The following is a 22502-nucleotide window of genomic DNA, read 5'->3' as shown; positions in this document are numbered from 1 at the left end:
TCCTGTCCCTCCTCCCTGATCGCCTCTCCTTTGCCCGGCCCGGCTTTGCTGCGGGATGCCAGCGATCTGGAGTCATGCGCTGGCTTGGGCACCATTGGCTCATGGAGGGATCATGCCGCTGCTGCTGCTGCGAAGGGTGTTCCCACCTGGCCCGCCGCCCGGGCAAGGCGCGCGCTCCGCCTGCCTCTTAAGGAACGCGCCCGGGAAAGCGTCGCCTCGCGCCCCGCCTCCTCCTCCTCCCTCCTCGTGTGTGTGGGGGGAGAGTCCTTGCATCACCGGGGAGCCCCGCCCCCTCGCCAGCCTGGGCCCCGCCCCCTGCCTCCTCCAGATCTTGCTGAAGGATCTATTAATAGCATGACATCAGCGCGCGAGCGGCGGCCAGAGTAAATACCAGCGCTGCCCGCCGGGCTATATAAAGGGGGTGATGCAACCTCGCGGGGAGCCAGAGACGCGGAGAGGCGCTCGGAGCGAAGGAGCCGCGGCTGCCACTACTACTACTACCGCTCCTGCTGTCCAGCGCCACCAGTCCCGCCTCGAAGGACAACCCCGCTCCACGCACCCCGCCCGAGATTTTTATTTTATTCCTTAAACTCTCACCTGAGAGTCTTCCCTCTCTTCTCTCCTACCCTCCGACTCTTCGAAACTGGGAAGGAAAAGACGGCTCGAAGGAGGAAAGGTGAGGAACAGGTAAGGGAGCGAGACACCGGAGGAAGGGGAAGGCAATCGCGGAGAGAAACGGGGACGAGGAGATCTGGGATCTCTCACCCGCTCACTCAGGTGTTGTCTTCACTGTTGGTGGAGTTGATCTGTGGTAGGGAAATAGGCTCGAGGGGAACGCGCGTCTTTCGGTACGTGCGTATCCGTCCCGTTTCAGGTCTCGGAACTTTTCCCAATCAAATCGAGTGTTGAGTAGGTGAGATTTCTTCTTCTTCCGTGGAGTTAGTGAGGTGAGGGAGTCAGAAGTGAAATCGTTCACGTTTTTTTTCTTTTTAAAAGTGAGGCTAACTGAAAGTAAAAGTTCATTCATCCGAACAAAGTGTTTGACCGATCTCTCTCGAGCGCTCTGTTTCGCGTAAGCAACAGAAACTTGCCTGTTTCCTCCTCGGGCGCTCCGATCGCTATCAGCTTAAAAGTTTGGGCGACCGCACAGTGGTTTTCATTGATGCTGCTGCTGTTTGTTTCTTTTGACGGAAAGAAACGGCAAGGGAAAGTTGGGGGGGGGGCAGTTCTGTTTAATCCCAAGATCGTATATTTCCAACCGCGTAAAACTACGCGTGGAGAGGTTTTTGCGGCGGTTTTTCCAGGTCATCGCCAGCTTTTTAATTTCCCAGAACACTTTCGGGAGAAAAACAGCAACTTATAAGTGATAATAATCAAATGATGATCACTTACGGTAAGTTGTGGGATGGCGAGAGTTGGCGGAAAAGATTCGAAAGCTTAACTTTTTTTACGATGTGGCAATGCCTCCAGCCGCCAGTCGGTGGCGCACGGCGTGGTGGCGAGCGCTCCGCCGCTTTGTATAGGATGCTCCCTGCTCGATCTGTCAGATTTGTTTTTTACTCGCCGGCGTTGAGTTATCAGACGAACCTGTAAAAATAGGAATGCAGGAGGTTTTATGCAGATCAGGCTTGCAGGGATCGATAGGACTGTTTCAAAACTTCAGTATGTTTGGGATTTTGGAGTGTTAAACGTTTGTTTAGTGGAACTGCTAATTCCAGAATCCATAGGAGAAACTATCTTTATTAGGCCAAACAAAATGCCACAAAATAATGTGCAAGCTTTCGAGTTCTCCAGAACTCTTCACTGGGCTAGATTAAGCAAAGCAGGGGTGGTTCTGCCATCTAGCCTGATGAGGAGTTCTGGAGAACTTGAAAGTTTGCACAGTGTTTTGTGACATTTTTTGATTGGTGTAAATAAAGGGTCCTAATACGGATTCCCCCCCCCCCTTATAAGCCAATACCTTTCCTTTAAGTGTAGATGAATATGGCTGGTTCCAGATGAAGTAATCTTCATGCAGATAAAGGCAAAAAAATAACATTTTCATGGTTTATTTGCATGAAGCTGGATGGATGCAGGACTTGCTTCAGCCTGTGCATGTTTACTTGGAAGTAAGTCTCAGCAAGTTATATTGAATTTACTCCCAAAGGAGGTCTGTAGCTTTGGCACCATGAAGCCCAGTCCTACTTCTGCTTAATTTGGAAGCCCCCAGAGTTACAGAGGACTGACCAGTCTCAGCTAGAAGTCGGGCATTTAGCGTCGCTGGTCTTGTGCTGTGGAATAATCTTTTGGCAGAGATTTGGCAGGCACCCACCCTTACCTTTGACTTTCAGGTATCTCTTGAAGGCTTTTTTTGTGTGCCAACAAGAGCCTTTGCAGCTGCTAAATTTTTATTTTTGATTAGCCAGTCACCTTAAGGAATTTCTGGATTTTTATTCTTTAAATAGTGCTTTATGTTTTCATGTACATTGCCCCGATATGGCAATACAGAAATTATTTAATGAACAAATAAATGGAGAAAGTCCCACTGAGTTCAGCTTAACTTACTCAGCAGAAAGCTTGCACAGGTGCAGCCTTCGAAGTGCAACAGAACTCCACTGCGTTCAATGTGACTTACTCCCTCATAAGTGTGTATTTCCTAGTTAAGTGTACCTAGGTTTCTAGGCTTACTTTTATTTCCCACAGCATAAATTTGCTGTGCTATATCCTCCTAAGATATTTTACTCAGAAGCAAGTCCCACTGGATTTAAGTGGGCCTACTCTTAAGTAAGCATGCAGCTAGGATTATTCAAAGCATTTAGGAGTTTAAAAGCATTTGGAACTACAACTCCCACTAGCCCCAGCTTGCTCAACTGGGGCTGATAAGAGTTGTAGTTCAAGGCAAAGGCTTCCAAACTGCAGTCTGTGGACCACCAGTGGTCCATAAGCTTCATTCTGGTGGTCCGTGGTGTGTCTGTGGATGTGTGGCTGAAGTCCATCCTATTAAACATTCATCTTGATTTTTAACTGATTTTCTATGGCTTTCATTCTGCGAAACTCAAAATGCAATACAATACAATGTGTAGGAGACCTGTGGGTATAGTGCGGTATACAAATTTAATAATAAGAAATAATGGAAGCAATAAAAATACAATTAAAAACTGTACAGCATTTAGCACAGCACATTACAAATGCTACCAGAGAGAGAGAGAAATCATTAAGTGGTCTACCAAGACCCTCAGAAGATTTTAGGAGTCCTTTGTGGGAAAAGCTAGGGAACCACTGATCCAAAACAACTGAAAAGTGAAATGTTGATGATGGCTGAGAAACCACACAAAGTGATTACGAGTGCTGAGTATCAATGTGAATTTCTGAAACGCTTTTTGCATCGAATAAGGTTGATGGTGAGCAAAAACGGCAAATACTTCTGTCCAACTTGCCATCTAAGCAGGGGCTTTGTGAGGACACCACACACAAAAAGTGGTGACGGCGAGCGGTTTCTGGTGCCTTATTGATTTTCTTCATCATATTAACAGCTGGCCATTTCAAAAGCAGCAGATATATGTGGCCAAACTGCAATGCCAAAAATCTTAAAAGGTCAAGTTCAGTTCAGGGTGCTTGTGGACTTTAATTGCTTTTGAAGCTGTGGGAGATTAACTTCTATGGTTAACAGGTTACTGCATCAGCAAGATGGGGAAAATATTCAGGGTGTGTGGGGAAGCAAATGTATCCGTCAAAAAATAAAACGAGGACTTTTGGTTTCTGAGAATATCTGAAATGAAAGGCACGTGAAGCATCAGGTCAGTGTGCCTGGTTCTATTTTTAATGTGAGGGCGAATCTTTTAATGTCAACCAAGTTAGCTGAAAGTGACCCAGTTTTTTAAAGACCCACACCTTACTTCTAACAGATATTCAGTGCACATTTACAGCACACAACTGCACCCAAAGGATGCTGGGAAATGTAGTTTCCTTCTCAGAGCCACACTTTCCACACCCTTAACAAACTACAGCTCCCAGGATTCTTTGTGGGGACACCAGACATGGTAAATGTACTTTAAATGTACGGTGTGGATCTCCTCTCGTAATCTTTGATGTGTCACTTGTTTCAGCAAAAGCCTTTAAGAGTAAATAGTTTCGGGGATTAGAATCAGAAATCTGGCTATGAACAGGAAAAATATGACACAACAGAGAATTGCAACCAAACCTGGCTGTACAGAGCGCTCCTATTCAGTATTTCATCCAGACTTGCCCTTCTCAAGGATACTCTATTCCATTCCCTGCCACCTCAACTCCAACAGCCAGCAAACATTCTGTAGCCACTGAGCATGCCCAGTCCTCATTGGGCTGTTTGCCTCCCCGCTTCCTAAAAAAATTGTATGTGCTTCTGTCGCAAATCTTGGGGTTCCCTTCAGGCTACTGCTACCTCCTCCATGTGAGAGGATGGTGCCATTTTGGTTTCTATAAGATTTCACATTTGGAGAAGGAGTCTGCTATTAATATATAAGGCTGCGTACACACTGCCTCAAAGAACTCTGGGCAATGTAGTTTGTTAAGAGTTGCCGGAAATTGTAACTGTGCTGGGTAAACTACAGTGCCCAGAATTCTCTGAGGGAACGAATGTGTTTCGAACAGGGACGCGGACTTATAAAAAATATTGGGGGGGCCCGGGAAAGCTCATGAATAATAAATAAGCTCATGAATATGCAAATAAAGTGGCGCCGCCTCCTCGTGAGCGAATAGGGGAGAGCGTGCTGCGCCTATTAATCAGCTCCAAGGACCTTCTGCTAGGGAGGTAGGGAGGGAGGGAGGGGAGCCCTGGATCGCCCTCTGTTTCTGTCTTGCAAGAAACAAGGAAACAGGAGGAAACATTGTATCCGCTGTTGCTACATTTTGTAGCGCGCTTCTTCCCCGCTTTCTGCTCTCGGTTTCTTGCGCTCTCCTGGCGGATCGCGCGCTCCAGACACGGGGCTGCTGCTTCCTGACTTCGGATTGGCTGCCTCTCACCTTGGACGATGCCCATTGGTCAGCGATGGTTCTTTGAGAAATCCTGATGTTTCATTGAGGGGTTTCGGGACTCTATTGAAGGGTTTACAAGCCTTCAATAATCTCCGGCGCTCTGCTGGAGGGGCGCCGGAGATTATTGGGGGGGCGGAGCCCCCCCAAACAAATTTTTGAGGGGGCTCGGGCCCCCTCAAGCCCCATGGAGTCGGTGCCTATGGTTTCGAATGTGCCTTAAAGGTAGAGGGTGTCCAGAACCTTGGATTATCTGATGGTAGTTCTAAAACACAAATCCTTGAGAAAGCAGGGAGGTGTACAATAGCTTGTGTTTATTTTGCCTCCGAATGCCCGCGTGTGTGCAGCAATCATTTATTTTAAGTGGGCGGGCCTCTGGAGGAACTCGGCAGGAATACCCTTCTTTTATAAATGTGTGGGCAAATTGGCACAGGCTGAAAGAACTCGGAAGCTTTTGGAATCTCTCCTGCTGCTTAGAATAAAGCTATGAACAGCAGAGGGTTGCACAGCAAGGATCAACATGCAGAGAAGAACCACATGAAATATAGGGTGTGGGTGGCAGGGCCTGCTCAAGACATTTTGGCACCTGAGGCGAATCACAAAATGGCACCCCTTCCCTCTCAGGGAAGAAGGGGTGAGTGAAGGTCTACCTCAGGAACAAGACGGGGAATAAAGATCTACCTCAGGATCTGCTGCCCTTGTGGATCCTGCTGCCTGAGGCGGTTGCCTCACCTTGCCTCATGGGTGGGCCGGCTCTGGCAGGTGGCCCTTGCTCAGTGATACAGTAGAGCAGATCCCTCATATGTTAAAGGTCTCAGGGTCAATCTCTAGTATCTCTGGGTAGTTTGGGCTGTGTACACATCATATACTTAAATTGTATTTATTGAATCTGTATTTCACCTTCCTGAAGGAGCCCAGGGCAGCAATTTAAAGCACCCACAAAGAATTCTGGGAATGGTAGTTTGTTCTGGGTGCTGGAAAGTGTGGGGGGTAAACTACAGTTCCCATAATTCTTGGGGTGGGCAACGTGCTGTAATTATGTACATTAAATGAATTCTGTGCATGTAGCCTTTATTGCGGACTTGATGCTGCTCATGCGCACAAATTTTCCTCAGAGTCCACGTGATGGCATTCTCGTCAAAATGCCATCCTATATCCAGCAGCCCTATTTTAAACTACATTTAAAGTTTCTGGTTGTTGTTTTTTTAAAATCTCACCATATTTTCTGAAGGAAAGCAAAATCTGGATTAATTGAGAAAATAGCATACAATGACATTTTGTATGAGTAGGATGTTATGTGGCTGTTACACAAAGCTTGTGTGCAGGATCAGTATTGGGTCTACAATAAACTGCCATGTGGAAGTGCCCTCAGATTAAAAGAAAATATCTCTGGTTGTAGGTCTTGGGGTGGGGTAGCAAAGACCTCCACTTGTCCAGGAAGAGTAGATAATACTGAACTAAATGGACCAGTGACTTGTCTTTTGAAATTCAGGATAAAACACTCATTATTTAAATGCTAAATATATGCATTTGGGGGGGCGGGCTAGGTGACCCATAGGGTCTCTTCCAACTCTATAATTCTTCTTCTTCTTTGATATAAGGCAGCTCCTGACATTTAAATTGCGTGGTGGAGCTAATTTTGTTTTGCGCTTAGCTGTCACCCTTTTTAAAAGGCAGAATTGTTGACAAAGAAATGGGGAGCCTTTGATATGTGAACACTGCATGGGGAGAGGCCATCAGATCTTGCCTTTTTAATAATTTGGAAATGCAGTGCTCAGTACCGCATACATTGGCTGTGAAATGTTTTTATTTGGCTCTATCTGGCTGTAGAATGTTTCAGTCTGCCTCTGTGTGTCACTGAATGATCACAAGATGAATGCATAAAGACCTTGCAATCGTCTTGCATCAGCTCTTAAGAGAGGCCCAGTTGCTGGATGTGAGGTGTTCTTTGTGTTCAAGTGACTTTAACAAACAAGGCATCCTCCATTCCTTGAGCTTGGGACCCACATAGTTACATCGGTGGAGGCAAACCCCACCTACCTGACTTCCTACGTATGGCACCTGTCAGCTTCCTGCTCCTGAAGTCTTAGTATTGCTCTTGCAAAATTCAGCAAGGAAGAGGATGGTGACAATGGAATTAGTTGGCTCTGCCTGTCGTTGTATCTGGCTCCCCCTACTGTTTGTCTCCTTGCCTTCTGCCCTATTGGTCAACATGGACATCAGGCACTACTGTGTTCGATGGACTGTACATGACGGTTCGTCAAACAGAAACTACAGCAGCAAATAATATTTAGTCGAGAGACATTGGGACGGGAGGGAGTTGTGCTTGGATTTGCGAAACCCAGATTCTGGTTCCTGCTTTCTCAGGTATGGAACTCGTTGCGGTATCTTTGGACGAGTCTGTCAGCCTAGACCTCTTTGCAGGATTCTGTCTGAAACACAGCTGAGAATGTACATTAATAGCAGTATGGTTTTTGGAAAGCTGTAGCAATTCTCTCCGGAGTCCCACATTACTGCCACATTCTCAGCTGTTTCTCTGCCAGGGGACTGGTGCAACGAAACCTTGGCCATTCCCCAGAACCTCAGAATTTTGTGTTGATGCCAACAGTAGTGCCAACATAATGAATGGGGCTCCAAGAATTGGCATGACGTGCCTATTAAATATAGCTATAATTTATAGCCTATAAATGGGGACACCCCCCACCTCTGCATATAATTACCCAGAACACTGGCATTGTAAAAAAATCTTGGCATTCTGGTTTTTGTTTTTGGAAAACAAGTTCATAGACCTGGCTTATGAAGATATGACTGGGAAATGGGTAGATTAATCTGTGAAGAATTAAGCAGTCTCTATAATCAATTAAAGAAGTCAGTTAAGGCACACCACTTTTGTTAATTTACCACTTTGATCGACTTTTCATTACCATCTTCTGAGCTGAAAACAAAAGGATAACCTGGAAACTGAAGGCCCTTTTGCTGTCTTGGTTTGATTGGAGTTATCTTCTACCTCTATGGAGGATTGAAGGAGATCGGCATTTTTGAGGTGTGACTCACCATAACCAGGGGGATTTCTGCAGAATTACATAAGTTTCTCAAGGTCTATGGAAATAACAAACAATTCCAGGAAATCTTCGCTCTCATAATCAGGAGGTCAAGAAACTTTTGGTTTTCTACTGCTGTTGCTTTTTTGGAGGGGGTATGCCTGGGATTCACTTTGCACATCATAAAATCCTTACTTCTGTGTTGAAATAAAAATAAAACCCTTACGTAGATGGCTGAAATGCATGCATTTTGCCATGGTAGGGAGCCGAGTATTTCCAATCCATGCAAACAGTGCCTACATACATGTAGCAAAATGTAAGAAGAGCCTCCTGGGTGTGGCCAATGGCCCATCTTGTCCAGCTTCCTGTTCTCACAGTGGCCAACCAGATGCCTGTGGGAAACGTGTGGGACCAACAAACTTAACTATCTGTATCAGGTCTGGAGAACCTGTGGCCTGAGGTCTGAATGCGATGCTTCAGAGCTGTCTGTCTGGCCCTTGAGCTTCTCCCCAGATCAGCCCTGCGCTGCACTGTCCTCAAGTGCTTTTGCCTGATTGGAACGTGTCATTGAACTGTGACAATACTCCTGCCTTATCGGGGTGCAGGATGAATAAATGTGTTTGTAGGTAGCAGCAGTGGCAGTGTGTCCTGTTTCGCCGCTTGAGGCTGTGCCTTCAGATCTTATTTTTTTCCCTTAAGCACACTTATCTACCGCCAGTGCAAAAGGGTGCAACTTCCACTAGCGTGGGAGACCATAATGAACCCCAACTATTCCCTGAAGCTATAATTACGATGGATACTGCATAGATCAAATCTAGTTTGACAGCATGATGGCTTCATTTATGTACACAAATGCCCAGAGGCAGTAATTGGCTTATGTATTATGAAGCTAATTGTAATAGATTTTGCTGCTAATAAGATTTTGCAGCATTTTATTGCTTCCTCTAATAAAATGGAGCTTCTCAGGATGACTCCTGTGATAGATTCCTATGGCTGGATATATGTGCAGCTGCATGTGTGAATGAGCCACATTGCAGGCGAGAGATTTCTTGAGCACTGGGTGCACTAATTTAGTGTATCTGACACACCTAAACTGCACAAACACTGGGCGAATCCCTGCCAGTCTAAACATAAGACTAGGAGATTAATTAATCAGCACAAGTGACCCAGTTCAAGTTGTGGTTCAATTATTGCACAAAATCCCATGTAACTTATATAACTTATATATTGCTTCTCACACTTCCTGTTTGGTTAGAAGTTGCTCACCCAGCTGCCAGTATGTGGCAGTATTATACCAAATGGTACAAAAAACCTGGCAATGTTAGTTTTGAATTGCTTCCTATTGAGGTATATTGTCGGTTTATAGTTGCATTTAAGTTGTTTATCAAGGGTGCTTTGTGTAATGTGTGTGTGTGTGTGTGTGAGTGTGTGTATGGAGAGAGAGCACCAATGTGGTGTACTGGTTAGAGTCTCCTAGGGCCTGGGAGACCAGGGTTCAAAGCCCCACTCAGTCATGAAGCTTAAAGGTAAAGGGACCCCTGACCATTAGGTCCAGTCGTGGCCGACTCTGGGGTTGCGGCACTCATCTCGCTTTATTGGCCGAGGGAGCCGGCGTACAGCTTCCGGGTCATGTGGCCAGCATGACTAAGCTGCTTCTGGCAAACCAGAGCAGCGCACAGAAACGCTGTTTACCTTCCCGCCAGAGTGGTACCTATTTATCTACTTGCACTTTGACGTGCTTTTGAACTACTAGGTTGGCAGGAGCAGGGACCGAGCAATGGGAGCTCACCCTGTTGCAGGGATTCGAACCGCTGACCTTCTGATCGGCAAAGCCAAGGCTCTGTGGTTTAGACCACAGCGCCACCCACTGTGGTCATGAAGCTTACTGGGTGACATTGGACCACTTACCTTCTCTCAGCCTAGTCTACTTCACAGGGTTGTTGTGAGGTTAAGGCAGGGAAGGGGAGCCATGTATGCTTCCTGGAGCTCCTTACAGGAAGGGCAAGATAGAAATGTCAGGATTAAATAAACATGTGTACTGCATATTGAACTAAGATATATATATCCAACTAAGTTGTACCTAGAGCAGATCCATTGAAATGATCACATGGGCATGATTGACTTAAGCCCATTGATTTCAACAGACCTACTCTGAGTAGGACTTACTTGGATACAATTCATGTGCAACCATTCTATCAATATATAATTACGGGTCACGGCCCAGAGTTTCAGAAATTATTCTACATCCAAATGTAATATTTTCTAAATCAGGGCTTAGTTGAGAGTTAATGATTATCTGACAAACACACACACACACACACACACACACACAAACACAGGCCTGATAAATTCAGAAAGAGTCATTCTTGTTCTTCTTTTTCAGCAAAATGATGCTCCAACACCCTGGCCAGGTGTCTGCTTCGGAAGTCAGCGCCACTGCCATTGTCCCGTGCCTGTCTCCTTCGGTGTCCCTGGGTTTTGAAGACTTCACAAATCTAACTCCGCTGGTGAAAGAAGAATTGAGATTTGCCATCCAGAACAAGTGCCTGTCGCACAGGATGTCCTCCACGCTGGACACAGTCATGGTTTCGGACAGACCTGGGGAAATGTCTGTTTTGAAAGCAGAGGTGCTCCTTTTTTTAATTGCTTGTTTTGTTTTGCTTTCACATTCAGTAATGGCGTTCTATTTAAACAAGAACAAAAACAGAAAGCGGGGGGGGGGGGGGGAACTAAAACCAGTAGCTAATTGTTCAATGAACTTTCCAGTAGAAAAACTGTATTATACATAAGGCAGGAGTCTGCCTCCCCAGCCCATCACAGACAATGATCTGTGTGTATTTGAATGAAAGTGGCTTTGTGAAAGGCTGCAACTGCGTTAGTGCCAAGCTGGAGCCTTGGTGCGCACTGCATGCACTTCTGAATCATGTGCTCTTGGGAAGGAGTCGTAGCTTCGTGGTACACTTGGGGGAGATGCTGATAAATAATTAAGTACAAACTTGGCCCACTTGCAATATTGATACCTCATCTGGCTGTGCCCAAAGTCAACCAATTTACCTCTCTCTCTGAATCTTGCTCTAGTGTGCGCCTGAAGATGAAAGGAAAAGGCGACGGAGGGAAAGGAACAAGATTGCAGCAGCCAAGTGTCGAAACAAAAAGAAGGAGAAGACGGAATGTCTGCAGAAGGTAAGTCGGATGCTATCTGGGCACAGAAGATGAGATAGAGGAGGTGTGCATTTGTGTGTTTAAAAGAAGAATGCTTCAGAGCTTCCGCTTTTATATTTACCCTCTTTTCCTGTGGCTAGGAATCGGAGAAGCTGGAAACCATCAATGCAGAACTGAAGGCTCAGATTGAGGAGCTGAAGAACGAGAAGCAGCATTTGATCTACATGCTTAATCTGCACAGGCCCACCTGCATCGTCCGGGCCCAGAACGGGAGGACGCCGGAGGATGAAAGGAACCTCTTCATTCAGCAGATAAAAGAAGGAACTTTGCAAGGCTAAGTGACAATGCCAGGTGCCCTTAGGGCATGCCTCTGACACCAAAAAATTAAACCCCAGCACATCACCCCAAGCCAGAAGCCATAAGAGAAGGTATCTTGGTATTTGTGGTCTCCCGTTAGTCGAGAGAAGGCAGAGGAGATGACATTGCTAAGAAGAAAAGACTTGCGCTAGCTTAGCTGTGATTCAGGTTTTAGTATCTGCCATATCTGCTGTTCCTAGAAGCCATACAGCTACAGACTTGCTAAACCCCTGATGGCATGTGGTACTTGCACTTGAGCAGAACACTAGGACTCGCCGTAATGCACATCTAATGGACAGCCAAGCTGAATGGACCCTCCCCGTCTGCCCTCGATTGGGGTAGGAAGCGTTAGATAGCGTGGGCTGTTCGTTTTGTTTGTTTCTTTTGCTTTGTACTTTCAAAAGAAAGAGGTTGGCAACTTCCAGAATGCTGCTTTCGATTCCGAAAGGCATTGCGATATAACGGGAATTACTGTGTTTCTATATCCTAGTGCAATGTTTTTTAAACTGAGCTTTACGCTCTCTTTGTATTGTTGTTTTCACGGAAGCCTTTCTGTGGGTTTTTTGATGACTCACATTGGGGGTGATTTGTGGGTGATATGACAGGCATCAGCTTCTGTAAAAAAAGATAGAAAAAAAGTCTGAATGTATCAAGCTGGAACATTACCCCTTCCCTTGGCTTGTTTGAAGACAGGGGAATTCCCCTTTGAGAATCCACTTTATGAGTCACATCATGTACAGTATTCGGAAGGACTTCATAACATACAAAACAGTGACACGATCGACATAGATGTTAAATTAATCCTCCTCTCTTGATTTGTGGGCCTCATGAATCCAGAACTTGCAAATCTTTCCTGGGCACCACCTTTTTTTTTTTTCAGAGCAAGAAATTCTGGTGGTTCTCAAGTTGCACAAAGGAATGATTGTGGGTGCATTAACTGCATGTATTTGCAAAACTGCCCCATGACAATTACAGCTGTGCTAGGAAAAGAGACTTAAAAGTAGCCAAGTAGGTCTGTCAACAGCTGAATAGCAGGCTTGGAGGTGCAGCTTCCCCTGTCGTTGTGCAGACAGCTTGTGGTTAGAATGTTGGTCCATATTGATATCTGAAGCTTACTGGGTGACCTTGGACCTGTTGCTGTTTCTCGACCCCACAGCACCTTGCATGGATAGTAGAACTTGCACCTATATAAGTATGATCGTTAAAGTTCTCAAGCAGAGCAATCCAGTGTTGGAACAGACAAAGCTGCTCTACAGAGTTTCATAGCTTTGATTCATCTTGTCTGATGAACTGGTAGAGCCACTTCAAAGACCCCAGACTCTGCTACTTGTCATCCTTGTTTAAGGATGAGTCGGGTGTGGGACTTGCATACATTCAAAGCATGTGCTCTGCAACTTGAGTTGTGGTCCATCCTTTGTTCCCTGTAAGGCTTTTTGCATAGATTACTCATCTGGTTGTCATACCATTTACACAGAATGGTACTCTGGGTATCTGGGGTAGAAACCCCAAGTCTAGTGTGAGCAATGCTCAAGCACCCTGTACTCATGCTATTAACTCCAACAGTGCAGATTTTTTTGGTAGCTGGGGGAGTTAATTTCAGGTCCCCTTCCTATTCAATAAGCCATTTGTCACCTGTTGGCATTTCTCACCCCTCCTTCTGTGAGGATCTCTGGACTCCTTAGTCACCTTTTATTTATCACTGATATGCCTAAGTAGTGCACAGATTGTGAGGTAGAGCAAATAACATAAGCTGAAAAAATGGAGGCAATTTGCTGCGCTTTTATTTCTAAATCCCTTCCCCCTTGTGTTTAATATCATAATCATGAATTTTTGTGCTTCAGTACTGCTGAATTTTCAAATGCCGAAATTTTTTGATTTCCAATTTTGGGAGCTGGGGCAGGGGGAAACTGAGTTTATTTTCAAAACTCCATTTGTTTTAGTTAAACTCTAACTTTTTACTATAATAACAAACACCTTACCAAAGCAAAACAAAAAAAAAAAGAGCTCACTTCACCCTCTGAGACAAACCCCACTCAGTATTCAAACCCTGAATTTAGGAACCTGAGTCACAAGAATAGGAATTTTAATTTTGCAAATCAGATTTCTGTATGCAGATTTGGGTGAAAAATCCTTATTTTTGCCCAAACACTTTGCAGTTCTGTTATGAAGTATTATTTCTATTTTTAGTCTGCTGGGATCTAAATTTAATTATGTAATCAATGCAGTAGACAAAGGCGTTTGCAGGATAAAATCTTTCATCCACCATTGTCCAGTGTTAAAACACACCCACATAAACATCTTACCTCAGAACAATAGTTTTCAAAGGCTATAATCCTATATAGTACACACTTAGCTGGGAGGAAGGCTCATTGAATGCAATGGGACTTCCGAGTAGAGACATGCATAGGTTTTTACTGTCAATCTGTGGCTGGTATACTTGAGCCTGCTGCCTGTTTTATCTCTCTGTTTTTTACATTCTGCAACAGAAGTACTTAATACACTTTCAGCAATTTGGATATATTATGATGTCCAATGCTGTGTTTCAAATGTATATTTCATGTAACAAAAAATGGAAGGAAGCGGGCCAAATTCTGTCTCATCAGAGTGTGATTTTTCTTCCTGCAGAGTAAATTCACTTTGCTGTTTGTGAGCTTTTCCTCAAGTCATGTTGGACAGCAGGAACACCCCCCCCCACAAGGCCTCTGCGTTGGCCGTGCAATGTACTGGGTTGGGGAGGGGTATGTGGGAAGAGGGAGGGAGGGGGGAAGAGAGTTTATTTACTATGTTAACTATGTGCAATTCTGCTATCAAGAACCTTATTGGGGGGGAAATTGATTGGGTTCCTGTAATTATGAATATATGTTCTAGACAGTACTCAGCCATCTTCAATATCTAATGTTGTTGCTCCCTAAAAGTGATACGGTGCTGTTGATTGTGAGATATTGCAAGCCAGATCCAAAGAACGTAGAAAACTATGGCTGTGTTCACACTCCCATTTCCTGTGTGTGCTTAGTGCTGGGTTTTTAATCCATGTTCACACAGCATTATCCCAAATGCACATGTCCCCTGCACTTTTTTTGTGAAATGCTGCCGTCTGATGCATTGTTGCTCAAACCAGCTTCACACCAAGTGGAGTCCTTAAGGCTTTCTGAATTTGTCTCTGGCCAAGGGGTGAACACCTTTGCATGGGGTAAAGGCACCCCCACCATAACCAACCCCTGGCATGTACACAAACAGAAACAATGAAGCCGTGCTGATGTGAACAGCTGGGGGTAGGGTGGTCGTGGGGAGAGTGCTGGAAAGACATCACTGCAGTCTTAGGTAGCAATGTGAATGCACCCTCTAACAGTCAGGCTGTCGCACTGTTTTCCTGCTCTGCAAGCAAAAGAGCATATTTGGATCTGGTTTTGCTTTGCTCACGGTATGCTCTAGTGCTGGGATGGGGATCTTGTGGCCCTCCAGATGTTGTCACAATTCCTACCAGCTCCCTGGCCAGTTCAGCCAATGGTCAGGGGTGCTGTGAGTTAATCCCTAGGGAGGCACAGGTTCCCTATCCCTTCTGTAGCAACTAGACCTTCCATGTACAAGTGCACTTTTCATACATGGAAGGGCTTCTTGGGATCTACACCCTAGGCTAGTATGAGGAGCTGCCAACATTAGCCAGAGACGGTCCCTGCCCATCACCTGTGCTGTATCAAAGGACCCCTGCTTTGTCTATGTATTTAACGTGTTTCCAAAAGCAATTCAGAAAATGATAATAAAAGAATGGACTCTGTTGCATGTATGATGTTCTCATACATAGAGTCTTTGTTAACTCTCAACGCAGAATTAATGTTTTCCCTTTTGAGAGGTGTTTTAATATTGCGGTTCTACAGCCTATTTAAAATGACGCAGGCGTCTTGCTGCTGCTGCTGCTGCTGCTTCGGTTGAAACACAAATGACTTTAGCGAGCATGCCAAATGTTTACAACGGCACTGCTACTTTTTCAAAGATAATCTTGGTTCAGCTGTGGCTGCTTCCTCGTGTGTGGTTGTGTGTGTGTGTGTGGTTGCATATGTGGGTAAGTGTGCAGTGCACATACCTCAAGATTATACCAATAGTATACATCCTATATATCTGTTTGCATTGCTTGAGAGTTGCATTGCTGGACTTCTGGGGGACTCTGACAGCACTGTGGCAGGAAGGAGTTCAGCTGCCTAAACATTGCCTGTCTGCAGTGGCAGCCAGCAGCAGTAGCTGAGCTCCTTCCTGTTCTTCAGGGCACAGGCAAACTCCTTCCAGGCCAGGTTGGATGCTGGCTTCCAAGCCAAGTGGGAGAATTGTTGAATGAAAGAACTGCATGGATTTATGTATCTGTTTTATTCTGAACATTTAATAATGCAGTAGAAGCAATTTGTTTTCTATTAAGTTTTATGTTTTGATACTTTAATAAAAAAAGACTAATACATGTGTGTTTTTTGTTCCTGTGTGACTTACTTCACCTTATTTGAAGGACTGATGCTCACTCAACCCCCACCCCCCACCCCCCCAAAAAACACCTCCCCAGGTAGTGTTCTTAAATGTGTCCTAACTACAGTAGGCTGCCTGGTCTCCGTATTCACTGCATGACCCTCAACCCCATGCCATTGCGAATGCCAATATCATGTCATCAGTTCCCTCTGAATTACTGCCATTGTCCCTTTCCTGATCTGCTGTTGCTTTCACCTGCCATATTGCTGCAAGGTGTTCCTTATACCTGAACCAAACAAGCCATCTGCCCAACTACCCTGGGTTTGTACATACAAAGTCCGTAGAATCCTAGCATCCATTTGCAATTTGTTCTGCTCTGCTGGAGATTGGGGCTCTCTGGAGAAATCAGAAGCATTACCAAAGCTGCTTCAGGCAAGGCAAGGCCAGTATCAAAACCTGGTCAGGGGAGATATCTTAAGCATGAGGGAGGTTTTCTCAGGGTGAGTCTCAAACACTGCACTCCAGGTGTGCTGACCCTTGCGATTTCCCCCAAATGCGGGAAACTTGACGCCATGCTGGCTGAGTTTTGGAAAATGTTGTCTTAGCACAGGACCAGAGTCATCTGAAGGCTTAAGAAGCCTGGGAAGGCCCTTCCTAGTAGCTTTCATCTGCAATCTTTAAAAGGTTCATCTGGAGCAAGAAACGCCTGGAAATGGCTACCATTTGACAGCATTACCCAGGCACCCCGACTGCCTTCAGCCTGGTGACTTCGTCCACTAACTTCAGCCTGCCAGCTTCCACAGATTTCGTCTATTCATGAATATCCATCAGTTCACATTCATGCCCCCCCTATATTTGCCTTGATCACATTTTAAACCTCCTATTCATTCATACAAGCACAGAGCAGCCAACATCCACGAAGAACACTGTTAGGAGTGAACCAACAATAGATCACATGGGGTAAGTAAAGTTGACTACTGATTAGAATAAACAAGGTCTACTCAGGAGTGCCAGGCCTAATGAGCAAGACAACTCTTCTCTGTAGGTCTTGCCCCTCTGAGGCAGTTGTGGAGACTGAAGGCCTTTCCCACAGCTGCCTAAGTCTTCTCATCTCCTGGGTCCTTCTCAAGGAATATGAGACTGTCCTGGCGCACCAGTAGACCTGGGGAATGAAAACTACCTGCTTGCTCAGCATAACATCATACAGCAGTACCTCAGGTTACAAACTTAATTCGTTCCAGAAGTCCGTTCTTAACCCGAGGCGCGCATTCCCTACATAGGCCTCCCACGGCCCCGGAAGCAGATTGCGTTCGTATCGCAGGGCAAAGTTTGCAACCTGGAACACATACTTCTGGGTTTGTGGAGTTCGTAACCCAAAGCATTTGTAAGCAGGACTGTTCATAACCTGAGGTACCACTGTACTGACCTTGGCCTAGTACAGCTGAAGGAGGTTCTCTATCCCCATCGTTCAGCCCAGACACTGAAGTCCAGCTCTGAGGGCCTTCTGGTGGTTCCCTGACTGTGGTGAGGTTACAGGGAACCAGGCAGAAGGCCTTCTTGGTAGTGGCGCCCACCCTATGGAACACCCTCCCATCAGTTGTCAAGGAGATAAACAACTATCTGACTTTTAGAAGACATCTGAAGGCAACCCTGTTTAGGGAAGTTTTTAATGTTTCATGTTTTATCGTGTTTTTAATATTCTGTGGGGAGCCACCCAGAATGGCTGGGGAAACCCAGCCAGATGGGCAGGGTATAAATTATTATTACTACTACTACTACTATTACTATTTGCATGGCTGTATCAGCCACCACAGACCAAACACCACTGACGGACTCTTCATATTCTTATCATCTGAAACATGACATTTCCCCCCTCTGTGGAGATAGGCAGTTCTCACATTCAGCTGAGTCATCAAGGCTGAGTAAGCAAGTGATGAGACATGAAGATGACTATAGTTGTGTGAACCAGCTCTAAGGATCCAATCCTGAGTCCAGTTAGGTTGCTAAAATCCCACTGAAGCCCTCATGATGCAGGATTGGACCCTTAACAGTGCATCCTATACATGCATGCAATAGAAGTAAGCCCCATTGAGTTCATTTCTGGTACATCCAACCTGGTAATACTTAACTTCCTGTCGGCGCTGTGTCTCTAGAAGATCTTGAATTTATCGGAGCAGCTGAAAGACCTTTTATGCTAAAGTAAGTTCATTTGTGCCTGCAGAATCACATCAAAGTAGTTGGTGTATGAATCATTCCTGAGTGGTTAAACGCAAAGTATTCTGGCTACTGTTAAGAGAAGAGGAAATAAGGGTGCTGGGGAAACCAAAGGTCTGTGAGAAGGAAATTTTGCCTGAACAGGGCCCAGTTAATTGTATTAGGTCATTCTGGTAACACCAAGGTTACCATGGCAATATCCTATATAGGAAGATAGATTACCCTAGGTTTATGGGGGGGGAGGGAGAGAAGAATGCAATTCTGTTTCTCTGACTCACACTAATAAAAACCCACATCTGTGGAATAAAACAGGACATGTGGTCCGAATGATGTCAAGTTAGATGAAAGTTCAAAATCTGTAAATTAAAAAAGTTGGGGGGGGAGGGATGAATTTTGATTCATAATACTCAAGGGACAAATGTTCTTTGCAATTAACACAGAATTGTTGCTAGAGACATGACACTTTTAAGAGTGCTAAACCTGCACGAACTATCCATTCAAGATGTTAGATCATTTCAGAAGAATCGCCACAGCATTGGAAGCCATTGGTTTTCAGAGGAAAACAGTGAAAGAAAGTGGTGTGCCTTCTAGCCCTACAGTGTAGGCTAAGAAAGTGAACAGAATTTTGATGATGTGTGTGGGTGTGGGTGTACACATATATACACACATACCTTGATGATGATGATGATGATGATTTAATAAATTCGTATACCACCCTATACCTGTAGATCTCAGGGCAATTCACAGAATTCCATAAGCAAGGAACTTTTGATTAAAATGTTGCTATTGAAGGAGACACTAGAGTAGGGGATGGTGAACCTGTGCCTCCCCCAAAGATTGTTGGGATGTCGTATCCCATCATCCGTGACCATTGGGCATGCTAGCCAGGGCTGATCGAGACCAACACTATCTGCAGGACTGCCGGTTGCCCATCTACCCGTGTAGGAGAAGAAGAGGAAGGGAGCAAAAGGAAGGGATACGGAATGATGAATGTGAGAAAGCGCAGTTATAATATTTGAACAGACTTCTGGGAGAAAAGATGAAGTGGCTTCTTTGCAGGATGAGAGAGAAGACGCCGCATACATATTCACAGGACGCAGTTAAGCAGCATAGAGAGGAAATGGAATAGTTTTGGCCACCGAGACATCAGAGATGGAGCTAGTGACAGAGCTAGTATGAACTGGCATGGACACATTCACAATACAATAAGCATCTAAATCAAGCCTCTTCGCTACTGCCTATGTACAACTGCATCATCTGGCAGGCTGACAAAGTGATTTCAGTTATACAGAGTGTATCTGCAGCTCTACAGTTATGCAAGATGAATCAGCTTGCCTCACATGGCAGCTGATTTTGGGAGTCACAAATGGGCAACAAATGGTTAGTTACTTAATTTATTATTGTAGTATTTACAATGCGAGAGGGGACACAGGCACCTCTGACTCTGAGACTTCCTGCCTCTGCTGGTCAAGAAATAAGTTGAATGGCCTTTGTTACTCCACCTCAATAAAGGTCCCTTGCAAAAAGTCCCTTGCCCATTGTCCCTCCCTGCCACAACTGCTCCTGTCAGCTCTCAATTGTGTCACAATACCCCCACTGCTCTCTGCACTGCAGACCAGTGTGGGGATGTGCGTATGGTGCGGTGCAGTTTTGTGTGGCCAGGCATGCAAAACATCACCCTGAACGCCAGTTGACCAGATGAAAAGTGCAACCATCTCCTTTTCCAGAGTGGTAATCAGCATCCAAACAAACTCCACAATCTGGACGGCTTTGGGGAAACGGAGGATCACATGGCAATGTGGACATGTGCTTGCACATGCCTAAACACGTGTGTCTTCTGTTGCTGCCTCACCAAGCAGAAATTTGAAGGGAAAACATGGTTCTTGTTCTCCAGACCCTCAGGCACTTCATCTATTCAAGTTCATCCCATCTGTTCACAATTTAGCATGTGACTGAGCAAATACCACTAGAGGACAGTGTGAGTCAAAATATGTTGTTCCCTGACACAGTTGCTGCCTACCTGAAATCCTACCGGTTTCATCTTTCGCACAGCAAAAGACTAGCAGCCATTTGTGTTCTCAGGAAAGGCAGCCCTATAACGATTTGGACTCTTCGTTTCTTTATTTGGCTACCTAGTGATGCTATATATGCATATATTGTTGTTGGCATCTGTCTGCCTCGAGAGACAATGGAGTGTGCCTCTGGGGGTGAAGTCAAACCGGTGCATTAGCAGCACTGAATGGACATCCCTTGGGGCGCAAGCCTGGGCAGTGTGTATGGGGGACCTGGGCTGCTCAAATGACAAGACCCCCCCTCTCAGCCTCGCTGATGTGGTCCAAAGGAAAGCAGAGCAATATATCTGGCACCAGCTTAGCTGCAGGAGTTGCTGGAAAGAGGCATACAAGGCACCAACCAACCGTCTTAGGGACTCCACTCTGAATTTGTGTAGGGTTTACTTCTTAGCCTATTCTTCTCCTGAAGATGTCCTGCAAGGCAGTGGAGGTTTAGGATCAGAGCTTTCCCTTTCCTATATGTGCTACCTTCCCAGGGTGACAAGCTCCATCTGCCCCTCACATCCCTCTACAGCACAAGCAGAAACCGCCTTCTTGACCGTTGGACCCACTAATGGTCTTGTCTGCTCAATCTGCCAGAGCCTGTCTTCTCATGCAAGACAAATCCCTAACTCACCCATCAGCTACCCTCACCTGGTTTAGCTGGCCAGTTGAAGCCATCCCTGGGGTGTGGCTGCTGTCACATGCTGACAGCTGCTAGCAGCCACAGGTGAGATATGAGTGCAGTGTGAGGACCAATGTTGGGCAAACTACCCCAGAAGGAGCACCACTTTGCTATATGAGATAGACAGGTCCCCACCTCTAGGAGTGCACATTCCACATTTTGGCTGTTGTGAGCCAGTGAGAGCCCATGTGGTGTAGTGGTTGGAGTACCATACTAGGGCCTGGCAGAATGGGCTTCAAATCCCCACTCAGCCATGAAGCTCCCTGGGTGATCTTGGGCCAGTCACTGCCTAACCTACCTCACAGAGTTGTTGTGGGTATTAAATGAGGAAGGGGACAACCAGGTATCCCACCTTGAGCTCCTAAAATAAAAAAGATGGACTCTAAATGCAAACAACAACACTCCTTTAAAAAACTGTGGGGAACATCAGGCCTATGAGATGAATATAGCCCTCTAGGTCTTCCCATCTGGCCCTTAGGAGGATCTCTGCAGGCCACACCCCTTCCAGAAGCCACACCCCTCACCAGCCATACTTGACAACCTTAAATCATTTGTCCCTGAGCTGTGGTAACCCTTCTTGCTTTCCTGCGTGGGTGGGTGGTGTAGAAATCTCTGGCTTTTTCATGACATGAAGATAACGTTATGTACAAAGGTAAGAGTTGCCCCACTTGCATTTTGCACCTGGTCCCACCTGCTGCTAGAATGCGGCCCCTGGAAAGTTACCCATGAAGGAATGTGGCCCATGGACTGAAAAAGGTCCTTCACCCCTGCAACAGGAGGTGGGAAAGTGTGAGAAAGACAAAGGTCACTAAGGGGCAAATGTCATTTCACAGACACCAGATAACCTGCGTAATGAACACTGTGGCATCATGTTCTATTTTTGCGTATTATTTATTTCTCTTTTTAATGTCTTTGTTATAAGTGCATTTTAATATGGTGGCAAACTGCCTTAATCTTCATTGAACAAAAGGTGGCATATAAACAATTCAGAGAAAAAAACTGTTTAAAACACCCTGTTTTGCTTACTCATTTTTAAAAAATAAATTTTATTAGGGTTTTTTCTTTAAAAAATTAACAAATTTACTTCACATACAATATATCATTCACTTATATTTTCCATTTTGACTTCCCACCCCTCCTGTGCTAATGCTTTGACTCTTATCCTTAACTGCTTCGTTATACCTCTTACTCAACCCCCTAAGGCCATCTTAACATCATTTCATGTTTTTCCTGTCATTTCTCTTATTCATCTGAAGCAACCTTGAAAAATCCAGGCTAGATGTGGACGTGATGCTCGCCATCTGTATGAGACAGTCTGCGTGCATACATCCAGTAATGCCAACTCATGGATGTGGAAATCACATGACACTTGTGAAAATCTACAGGAGGCTGCCGATGGCAAGAGCTATGTCTCCTGGCAGTGGGGGAGAGAGGTGGGGAAACTGCTACAATTTCCCAGCAACCAAATGTTACAGTACGTCGGCGCTGGAAGGGGCAGTAGTGGAAATGTGGATTTTCTACAACAGAAGTATGGTCTCAGTGAGAAATGCTTTG

At 45.3% G+C, this 22502-nt stretch overlaps 1 protein-coding gene across 4 annotated transcripts in view; it reads left to right on the top strand.

Moving 5' to 3' along the window:
• The window catches only part of ATF3 (activating transcription factor 3), a 40698-nt gene extending 24698 nt beyond the window's left edge, over positions 1-16000 (top strand). Inside the window, exons 1-5 of one of the 4 annotated variants that reach the window (XR_014523596.1) lie at positions 440-687; positions 10414-10657; positions 11109-11213; positions 11333-12584; positions 12619-16000. Coding sequence is in view for 3 of the 4 variants with exons in the window: in XM_083494908.1 (XP_083351034.1) it covers positions 10418-10657; positions 11109-11213; positions 11333-11530 (543 nt within the window). In the remaining variant the exon portion in view is untranslated. Of the gene's footprint in view, positions 1-436; positions 688-10413; positions 10658-11108; positions 11214-11332 lie in introns of those variants that run through there. The other 3 variants (XM_083494907.1, XM_083494909.1, XM_083494908.1) reach the window with 3 other exon arrangements.
• Positions 16001-22502: the final 6502 nt, after the last annotated feature.

Source organism: Podarcis liolepis (genome assembly GCF_965112155.1).
Source record: "Podarcis liolepis genome assembly, chromosome: 3".
Classification (NCBI taxonomy): Eukaryota; Metazoa; Chordata; class Lepidosauria; order Squamata; family Lacertidae; genus Podarcis; species Podarcis liolepis.
Note: the sequence above shows the minus strand (reverse complement) of the source record. Positions and strands in the feature narration are given on the sequence as shown.